Consider the following 10773-nt stretch of genomic DNA (forward strand, 5'->3'; position numbering starts at 1 on the left):
CTACACCCTGCAACGTCCCCGCAATGCCCTGCAACGTCAGCGCCTCAGCTACACTCCTGCAGTGTCCCCACAACGTGCCACAATACTCTCGCTATGTCCCCACAATACCCCCACTACATCCCTACTACTCACCCGCTACATCCTGCTCCATCCCTCTATGTCCCTGCTGTGTCCCGCTACATCCCACTACATACCCGCAATGCATCCACAGTGTGATTGTGCTTTAGGTCTGGATCCCCTTACTGTCTGAGAGCTTGGCTTCTATTGATTTTTGCTTATTTTTTAAGGAAAATAAATCAGTTGATGGGTTGTCTGAGGTTCAGTCAGAGGCAGTAAATGACAGACGGGTGTTCAGGTTGGGGCTCTGGAGTGGCTCCTTTGGGGTTCAGTGAGTCTGACCCCCCCCCCTCTTCCCATCGCCATCGGTCCCGCAGCCCAGCAGCCCGAGTCGGTGGGGGGCGGAGTCCCGGTGACGGCCGAGGAGATGAGCGACGTCCTGTACAAACCGCGGGAGGGCGAGTGGGGCGCCCGGAGCCGGGACCAGGAGTGCGAGCGCATCATCGCCGGGATCGACCAGCTCATCACCGTAGGCAAGTCCCGTCGCCGTGGACACGTCCCGTCACCATGCACAGCTAACAGCCCTCCGTGGGAGATTTGATGTCAGGGTTTGAAAAATAATAATGATTTCATGTTGAAACGGCAGCTCGTGCGAAGCAGCTCGCATTCAGGACTTGCTCAAGGGCTGGCCTCCTATAGCTGTGGGAGGAGCTGATGACATCACACTCCCTTTGTGACATCACTGTTGATTGATGGCTACCCTCTCCACCTGTAGAATGCGCACAGGTTCCATGAACCCACTAGAGAACGTTCCACTCCGCATTCTTACCAGCAAAACCTCTGTCCTTGTAGTTGAAGCTGAAGTGTTCCAATTTGGTTATTATAAATAAACGAAATATGACCTTAACAATGAATGGGAAACTCTCCTGTATTTCAGAATGGGAGAGGACTGAAGGAACGCAGTAGTTCAGTAGTGTTTTGCGAGTCTGTAGCATCTGTGGTACAGAGAGAGCAGCACGGTGGACTCTAGCGCCATCTTTCTGTGTTGACAGACATTGCTGCTCCCTTCGCCGGCCCGGTGGACATCGTGCAGTACCCCACGTACTGCACCGTGGTGGCGTACCCCACGGACCTGGGAACCATCCGGCTGAGGCTGCTGCACCACTTCTACAGGTGGGTGCGAAACCGAGCCAGGCCGAGCAGCGTGGGGGCGGGAATGGGGTGCGTTGCCGTGGCAGCGGCCCACCGTCAGCTGACTTGCTGAACCTGTGCCTCGGCAGGCGGATTTCGGCTTTGGTCTGGGACGTGAGGTACATCGTCCACAACGCCAGGACCTTCAACGAGCCCAGGAGCAAGATCGCGCACTCGGCCAAGATCATCTCCGAAGCCCTCCTCCGGTTCATCAAGTGAGACCTGACCCCGCCCCCGTCCCCGGGCCGCTTTTTAGCCCCCCCCTCATTTCTAAAGTCAGTCTGTCGGAAATGGAATCGCTTCCGCTTGTATTGCTCATGAGCATCAGTGTACAGCCCACTTCTGGGTGCTGTAGACTGATGCTCGTATTCGCTTTAGTCAGTATCACTGCATGGAAGAAGCGTTTGTCTTAGTGGAAGGATTGATGCCTTGAAAATGGGTCTGTTCTTCAGTTTGAGGGCATAGTTAACGCATTCTGTTCTCCCCCCCCCACCCCCTATTCCAAGCAAAAAACATGTTTTTAACATGGCAATACGTTGTCATGTCAGTTTAACTATATGACAAAACACTTGAAATTACTCACTTTGAACATTCTGTGATACAAATAATTTCATTGACGTAACATTCATTGATAAATCATCGCTAAGCCGTTGCAGAGGCCTATAGAAGCCCCCCTGGATTGCAGAGCGTGTTCGTAAACCACTTAGACCTGGTTGTTCTGTGGCTTTTTTTCGCGCCAGTGACCCAGACTGCACGGATATCATGGAGATATACCACTCCGTGGAGGACATGGACTCCTCCGAGGAAGAGGTACGGAAAGCCCTGCGCTCCCCGTGCGCGCCGTACCCTCACAGACGTCTGTGCGAGCGGGTGTGCTTTCACAGAGACTGCCTAACCATGCGCCCCTCTCTCTCTCTCTCTCTCTCTCTCTCTCTCTCTCTCTCTCTCTCTCCTCTCTCTCTCTCTCAGGAACTGGAAGACCCGGACGTGCCCAGCACCTCCTTCGGACACAGGCTGCGACAGGTACGCCCGAATCCCCTCGCTCAGTAGTGCCCTCTACTGAGCGAGATTTGAACTGATTCACTGAATCCATCTGGACCACATCTGTGTCTTTATCACGTTTACCCAAATGCATATCAGAGAGCTTAATTGTAAAATGTCAAACAATTGTGTAACAGTCTTAATCCAGGATGGTGGATGCACATTGTGTAAAACTACATGTTGGGTGGGATGTACAGAATATTTGGGGGGTGTAACGGTCTTAATCCAGGATGGTGGATGCACATTGTGTAAAACTACATGTTGGGTGGGATGTACAGAATATTTGGGGGGTGTAACGGTCTTAATCCAGGATGGTGGATGCGCATTGTGTAAAACTACATGTTGGGTGGGATGTACCGAATATTTGGGGGGTGTAACGGTCTTAATCCAGGATGGGGTATGCGCATTGTGTAAAACTACATGTTGGGTGGGATGTACAGAATATTTGGGGGGTGTAACAGTCTTAATCCAGGATGGTGGATGTGCATTGTGTAAAACTACATGTTGGGTGGGATGTACAGAATATTTGGGGGGTGTAACAGTCTTAATCCAGGATGGTGGATGTGCATTGTGTAAAACTACATGTTGGGTGGGATGTACAGAGTATTTGAGGGGTGTAACGGTCTTAATCCAGGATGGTGGATGTGCATTGTGTAAAACTACATGTTGGGTGTGATGCCCAGTGTATTGGGGGGGGGGGGTGTAACGGTCTTAATCCGGGTTGTCGGGCGCGTCTGTGGGTGAGGCTGACATTCCGAACCCCGCAGGCCATGGAGGTGGTGCGGGACCGCGACGCCTGGAAGGACGACTGCAAGCGGCTGCTGGACTACATCTTCGAGTGCGAGGACTCGGAGCCCTTCCGCCAGCCCGTCGACCCCAACCACTACCCGGTAAGAGACCCGCACCGCCGGGCCCGAGGGCAACGAACTGGGCTTGTAACCCGAAAGGTCATGGGTTCAAATCCTGGGTAAGGATACTGCCGTTTGTACCCTTGAGCAAGGTACTTAACCTGCGTTGCTTCTGGATACATCCAGTTGTATAAATGGATGCAATGTAAAAACTATGTGAGAAGTTGTGTAAGAGTGTGTGCTAACTGCCTGTAATGTAAGGGGCAGTAAACGGGGTGAGTTCCCCCCCCAGCTCAGCACCGATGCGTTACATTACATTACAGGCATTTAGCGACTTACATTGTATCCAGTTATACAGCTGGATGTATACTGAAGCAATGCAGGTTAAGTACCTTGCTCAAGGGTACAACGGCGGTGTCCTACTCGGGAATCGAACCTGCGACCTTTGGTTACAAGCCAATCCTTACCTGTGCTACATGCTTCGAACCTGCGACCTTTAGGTTACAAGACCAACTCCTTAGCCATTATACTACACTGCTTGCTATGCGCGGGTATACCACGAGCCGTTTCTCAGCCCTTCATGAACCCCGCTACGCTCGCGTCCCCTTAACGAGAAGACGCGGATGGAAACGCTTCCGTTTGGGTTTCAGGACTACCTGAACATCATCGACACGCCGATGGATTTCGAAACGGTCAGGAAGGCCCTGGAGCAGGACCAGTACGACAACCCCTCGGAGATGTGCAAGGACGCCCGGCTGATCTTCGTCAACGCCAAAGCGTACACGCCCAACAAGAGGTCAAAGGTAACGCACTCTCTCCTTTTGCTGTTAAATTTTTTTTTTTTTACCTTCTCTCTTATCAGATAATATTTGTTTCCTGAAATCTCTTCATCAGCACTGATTCCAAGGCCCTTAGGGCGAAATTCACATCATACGACACATCATAAGATGAGCCCAGAACCAAGGGAGTAAATGGTAAATGGACTGCATTTATATAGCGCTTTTATCCAAAGCGCTTTACAATTGATGCCTCTCATTCGCCAGAGCAGTTAGGGGTTAGGTGTCTTGCTCAAGGACACTTCGACATGCCCAGGGCGGGGTTTGAACCAGCAACCCTCCGACTGCCAGACAATCGGTCTTACCTCCTGAGCTATGTCAGAATAACAAGAGGCTTATCATGGGGAAACGTGGAAACCTTAGAAATCGGCATGTGATTAAGTCTGCGCCAAGCTGGTGCAAAGCGTGTTAAAAGAAAGCGTCCTCCTGTTTCCTTACGTCCTGTCCTGTCCCGTCCCGTCCTCTCTGTTCCCCGCAGATCTACAGCATGACCCTGCGCCTGTCGGCGCTCTTCGAGGAGCGCATCCGGACCATCACGTCGGACTACAGGACGGCGGTGAAGACCGGCGAGAGGCTGCGCCGCAGCCAGAGGTGCAGGAAGAGGCTGCAGCCCCCGGAGTCCACCCCGGCCACGCACAGGCACGCGCCCGCCTCTTAACCGGGTTCCCCCCCGGGGTGACTGCCCGTACGACAGTGCCCGTGGCACCGTCTCGTCGGCCACGGAAGGTTCCGGAGTGGCCAGGAGAGCAGCACAGAGATGACTGAGAGAAAGATGTCACTTGAGGCATGAAACAGACAGACTTGAGAGAGGAGAACCGTGGCAGCCATTTTGGGCCACCTGTCAGCCCAAGGGACCTTTGTCTCTTATTGCCATGGCAACCAGAGTTGGGATCTGTTCTGTTTCTCTTCATTCAGTTCAGGAATTTAAGTGACATCGTGGAGAATCGTCTTTGAAATTTACGGGAATTTTACAGATTGTTATGAGATAGTGAATTGCTGTGATGGGGATGACCAGCTGCCTAAAGATGCACTTCCTTCCTGTTCCTCTCTTTGTACCTTTTAGCCAGAAGAGGGCCGGCGGGAAAACTCAGGAAAAAACGGAAACGTCGTCTAAGACTTGCACGAAATCTACCTCAGCCAAAGTGTCTGCCAAGGAGAGTTCCAGGAAGAGGAGGGGCCAGAGCAGCCCCTCCTCCTCCTCTGACTCCGCCTCCTATCAGAGCCCTGCCAAAGCTGCATCTGAGACCTCAGGGAGCAACGTGGAGTCCACGCCTGGTGAGACTGTGGCCCCGTGGCCTCCTCAAATTCAGCCGTGTTGGGGTGGCTCATACTGATGGGTTTCAATGTGTGAGGAGCTGTACAGTCCGTGGCAGTGTGGACTGTCCACGCATCACCCAAAAAAAGGGGTTTAGGGGGGATTGGTGTGATGAGGCCTAAAATTCATATCACAGTATTTTTATACTGTTATGTACTGTTTTTTGTACAGTGACAGTGTATCAGAAGTGGTTAATTTAATGCGGTTTGTGTGTTCTGTGGCAGACTCGGAGAGTGAAAGCGCCTTCGCCTCGAGCGAATCGGAGAAGGGCGCGAGCAAGCGCTCGACACCCTCCTCGCGTCGCCACGGCGGCAGGGAGGGGAGAGGAACCCGCAGGGTCACCAGGAACAGGAGAGCGAAAGAGCGCAAGAAGAAGAGAGAGGGTGAGTGTGGCGTGTCTGTTCTTCTCGTCTGTACCCTTCTGTTTGCTTTTCAGCGCCTCCGGTTTAAATCTGCCTGTTCTTATTTTTCTTTTTCTTTTCGATTGACGTGGCAAGTCATCTCACTCATGTGTGTGTGACCCTATATCACGGGACTAGGGCTGCAGTAGCTGTCTTCTCAGCGATCGTTAGGCACCACCGATGGACAGGTGTAGTTCTCTTTACGGCGATTGAAGGACTGAAGCGTGCTGACTGATGATCTTGTCTTTTGAGCGTGAGCTCCCTCTGTCTCTCAGCACGGGTATCCGGCCCCATCCTCCTCTGCTGTGTTTCAGCCTCGGAGAGCGAGCTGTCCAGCAGCGAGAACGAGGACAGCGAGGACAGCGGGAAGCCCTCCACCTCGTCCTCGCAGCGCTGCGCGAGGAGGAGCCCCAAGAGACGAGGCCCCCTGGGGACGCTGAGAAGCCCCTTCCTGCTCAGGAGCACCAGGCTGACCAGGACCAGCGCGGCAGCCAGCAGGGGTAGACCAGGTACGGCCGGAGCAGGTACCCACAAATCGAGTAACGACTGGTCGGGTAAACGCTCCCAGGATGGCCACTGGAACGCAGTGCGTCTGTCAGAAAGAGTCTTAGGACTATGAACAAGAGTCTTATGGCTGTCTTAATGGGGTTAATCTATCAGCTGCAACTTGAGATGATGGTGTCTGACATGGGTGTGGCCTGTCGTTGAGGGTGTGGTCTGTCGTTAAGGGTGTGGCCCGTCGGTGTGACCCGTTATTAAGGGTGTGGCCTATCAGTAATGGTGTGGCCCATTGTTAAGGGTGTGGCCTGTTAAGAATGTGGCCTGTCGTTAAGGGTGTGGCCCGTCATTAAGGGTGTTGCCTGTCGTTAAGGGTGTGGCCTGTTGTCAAGAGAGCTGTCCCACACAGGCACCCGGGCTCAGGTAAACGGCCACGCCGAAGCATCCCGCCGGCAGAGGAGGCGTGGCAGCAACTCAGAGGAGGAGCTGTCACAGGAGTCCGGTCAAGATGATGAGGAGGAGGAGGAGGAGAGCGTAGGTCGCAGGCCCCTGGCCAGGAGGACAGCCGTGGCCGCCGTAGGCAAGATGAAGATGATGGAGAATACTGAGGAAGAGGAGGAGGGGACTCCTTCGGAGGAGGAAGGCGACAGGAATGCCGGAGGCCGGCAGGTGACGCGGGCTGGAAGGCGTGCCGCCGCGGTTATCCAGAGCAGCTCGGAGTCAGAGGAGGCGGAGTCTGGTCAGAGTGCACAGAAAGGTCAGCACTGCAGCCTTCTTACGAGTGCATGCCAGTTACTGTCACAGGAAGTGTCCTACAAGGACATTGTCCACACTGAATGAATTGGGATTAGGTGTACCATGCATTTGGAACAAGAGTCGACTGTTGAATTAGCGTTTCCCTGTAGAGTTAATTTACAAATTATTTAACTAGTCTCGAAAAGGACGACTGTAAACAAAATTGGTAATAAAATGCTTCAAGGACTTTTACTTGAGTCGGTAGATGGGAAAGAAAAGAACAGTTCTGATCTTTAATTGGTGTGTTTTTATTCCCTTAAGCTTCTAAGAAAAGCAAGGGGTCGTCCTCGTGGTCGGAGGAAAGCGAGGACAGTGGGCGGACGCCGCGTGCCTCTTCCCACCGCAGTCAGAACAGCGAGGCTGCTGGGAGGACTGGTGGAAGAGTGACCAGACGAGCAGCCACGGAGGAGAGACAAGGTGATGACGGTTTTAACTGGTCACCTGATCATTGACATATGATACTGAGTCGATATGAAAGTGTCAGAATACACAGTTGACTGTGTCTCCATTCTTGGAGAATTTGCTTTCTCGGTGTCTGTGATGGTTTCCTGACCACGTGTTTGGACTCTTCCTGTTGCAGAGGGAAGGTCTCTGGTGAACGGGCACAGCCAAGAACACCACAAGGACAGGAAGAGGAGAAAGAAGGTGAGAGCGGACGACTCGGAAGGGGAAGCGAGCCTCTCGCAGAACACTGACGGCGAAGATGAGGATGAAGAAGAGGGAGGGGCCATCGGCCGCCGCGCATCAACCCAAACCAGGAGGACCACGCTGGGAGCTGTTGCCGAGCTGACGAGGGTGCGTGTCAGTGAGGAAGAGGAGGAGAGCCTTCCCAGAACCAGGGGAAACAAGCGCTCTCCTCTCTTGAAGGAGGAAACGAGGAGCTCGGAAGAGGAAGACCATGATCGTGGCACTCGAAAACGTCAGCAGCAGAACGGGAGGAAGACCGAAGAGGAGGAGTCCTCGTCCAGCAGCGAGGACGACGAAGACCACAAGCCCAACAGAACTGCCAAAGGCTCCAAGAAAAGGAAGCTGGTCTCTTCCGACGAATGGTCGACGGGCAAGAGCGAACAGTCGGAGAGCGAGGGGAAGTCCTTTTCCAGCAGGAGGCCGTGCGTGCGAGCCGTGCCCAAGAGGAAAGTCATCACAGATTCCGAGGAAGACTTCCAGTCCGGGCAGGAAACAGGGACGAGGAACGGGAAGGGGAAGAGGGAAGAGGGAAGCGACCTCGAGCGTGGCGGCCGAGGGAAAGCTGGCGGCGGGCGGCCGAAAATCAGCGCTTCCAAGAGGAAACGCGACTGGACCGAGTCGGAGTCCGAGGACGAAGACGCAGGCCGGGCGCGGCACACGGGAAGGAAACGGACCAGCAAGCGGCGCCTGTCGGAAAGCCAAGCGGAGTCTGAGCCGGAGGAAGGATGCGTCGAGGACCCTTCCTCCCCGTCGCGCAGTGGGCAGACCCGCTCCACCGAGGATGAGGAGGAGGAGGAGGAGGAGGAGGAGAAGGAGCCTGCGCCCGCCAAGCGGCTGCACCGCGGGAAACGGAAACTCCGGGAAAGCAGCACCAGCGGCTTGGACTCCAACAGCCGCGAGGAGCCCTCCTCGTCGCCGTCGCCATCTTGGTACCCCAGGTCGCGGTCCCTGAGGAGAAGTCCGAGGAGCAGTCCAAAGAGGAGAGACGACTCGGCGACGTCGAGAAGCCCCTTCGTCCTCAGAGAGAGGAGGAGGAGGAGGAAGGAGTCGGACAGCGACGGCCAGCGCGTCAGGACCCGGAACCGCGGCAGGCGGACGGTGACGTACCACGACAGCGAATGAAGGAGGGGCTTGCGGCAGCCGCGCCCGCACGAGCTGCAGAGACACTAAAACTGGAAAACCTGGGAGACACTTGATTCGTCACTAAAGGGTAGAGTCGCTCTGAATTCCTTTAAAGAGAAAAAGTGAGAGGAAAAAATGCTGTGAATCGGTTTCATTCAGGGATATTTATATTTTCTATGAAAACCATTAATGAAAAATTTCAAAAAAATGTATGAAGTAATGAGTTTAATCGCTGGTTTTACAAGGTTTAGAATGCTCACGTTATGCTTCTGTGGTTTGGCCAGCTATAAAATATCAAGTGTGGGACGCATTGCCAGCTTGGGTGCTATCTTCAATATACCTCTGTTTAATCAAGCATATGTTGCTGGCTTGCACTAAAATGCACACTGTATTGAGGTATTTCATACACTAGTTTTTGAATTAGAAACTCAGGGGTCAATTACGTTTACTGTAGTCTCTACCATGCATTTTTTTTTTAATATTGAGAATTAAAGTAATAAGAGCAAACATTTCCAGGATGGCAGTCACAGTTTGAAGCACACTGACAAGCCCGTGTTGCCCTCATATTAGTCCTTTGTATAAGCCACGCGCGTTACACACACTGCAGTTATGGAGAGAGTGGTGAATATGTGAGCCAAAATGTACAAATACGAATCCTCCTTTTCCTTTTGCTTTTTTTTCTTTCTTTTTTTTGTTGCCATTTTTAAAGATACTTTGTGTTTTGTGTATTTGATTTAGGAAAGGGGCTGTAAATATGTAATTTGGACATGTTTCTCTTTTTGTGGTTTTTGTTGAGGTTAAGTATGAAAACCGTGTAGCAAATATTGCATATTTAAATTCAGTTTCTGAGTTGAGCATTAATTTTATTTTTTCATTAAAACAAATTCATTATTTGTCTTGCCATATTTGATATCAATTGGTACCCATTTGCCAAGTACAGGAAATCCAGAAATGTACTTCTTGCAAAAATGCTATTTTCTCATATTGGGAAGACGACTGTTGTGCAGTGTTGTAATTTTCAGTATTAAATTCCCTTTCTGAATTTACTTTAAGGCAAACTGCTTTTTTAAGCCAGTCACACAGTTAACCTACTTTGTTTTATTCATTATGGGGGGGGCATCTATAAATGCATTATGACTTTTTCATATGCTCTTCACTGGGACAGATCTCGGAGCGTTTTGGTTGTGGATTGAGAAGTGGTGGCTGACTTGTTTCTGGTAAATAAAATGCATTTTCAAACTAAACTTGTTTGTGTTTGGCTTTTGAACTTTTAAAAAATCTTAAAACTGCTAAAGTATACATCTGAAAACACATCTACATGGTTCTCAGACAGCATGGTTGTTAGGTCAATCAAGGAGAAAATGACACACCCATAATATAGGTATATGCTCAATATAGGCACGGGCTATATTTAAGCACCTTTTTCTCTCTAGAGTTAAAGCCTGAGATGGACTTTATTTAAATCTCAATTTAGTCTTTAAGCCTCGGTTTCTCACAAAAGGTAATGGACTCCTTTTGAATATAAACGGTCTCATAAAGACATTTGGGCTACTTCAGTACATATTTACAGCGGTTAGCAATATGCAGATATCCACTTGTATCTGGAGAGCTTCATATATAAAGATTTTATAAGACAAATAATTATATAACCAATTGACGGGATTCCATTCCCAAGCACGTCATCATTTTACTGTACATACAGATGAAACATCATTCAGAATTGGAAAGCGTAGATACATTTTTTAACAGTGTTAAATCAGCGAGGTTAAAACATTTTTTAAGTTATGTTTAATTCTATTAAGCGGGGGTTTTGACCAAAACTACTTTTTTTATAAATGTTTAGTCTTCAAAACGATTACATTTAGGCTACTACAAACTGACATAGGCTACTAATCGGAATTGTAGAACTCAAATCAAAGGCACTACTGAACTGGGTTTTTAATTTAGCTAATTCCTTTTGAATGTCATAGCAAAACGTTTTT

At 50.8% G+C, this 10773-nt stretch overlaps 1 protein-coding gene across 2 annotated transcripts in view; it reads left to right on the top strand.

The window, feature by feature from the left end:
• The window catches only part of brwd1 (bromodomain and WD repeat domain containing 1), a 34844-nt gene extending 24809 nt beyond the window's left edge, over window positions 1-10035 (top strand). For both annotated transcript variants that reach the window (XM_064302751.1, XM_064302752.1), the window contains exons 30-43: window positions 435-590; window positions 1110-1230; window positions 1338-1463; window positions 1989-2058; window positions 2218-2271; window positions 3057-3179; window positions 3788-3940; window positions 4452-4612; window positions 5037-5248; window positions 5513-5671; window positions 6004-6198; window positions 6597-6944; window positions 7244-7399; window positions 7563-10035. In XM_064302751.1, the coding sequence (XP_064158821.1) occupies window positions 435-590; window positions 1110-1230; window positions 1338-1463; window positions 1989-2058; window positions 2218-2271; window positions 3057-3179; window positions 3788-3940; window positions 4452-4612; window positions 5037-5248; window positions 5513-5671; window positions 6004-6198; window positions 6597-6944; window positions 7244-7399; window positions 7563-8791 (3263 nt within the window). In that variant the 3' untranslated portion in view covers window positions 8792-10035. The remainder of the gene's footprint in view (window positions 1-434; window positions 591-1109; window positions 1231-1337; window positions 1464-1988; window positions 2059-2217; window positions 2272-3056; window positions 3180-3787; window positions 3941-4451; window positions 4613-5036; window positions 5249-5512; window positions 5672-6003; window positions 6199-6596; window positions 6945-7243; window positions 7400-7562) is intronic.
• The last annotated feature ends 738 nt before the right edge of the window (window positions 10036-10773 follow it).

This window comes from Anguilla rostrata, chromosome 12, assembly GCF_018555375.3.
Source record: "Anguilla rostrata isolate EN2019 chromosome 12, ASM1855537v3, whole genome shotgun sequence".
Taxonomy (NCBI): domain Eukaryota; kingdom Metazoa; phylum Chordata; class Actinopteri; order Anguilliformes; family Anguillidae; genus Anguilla; species Anguilla rostrata.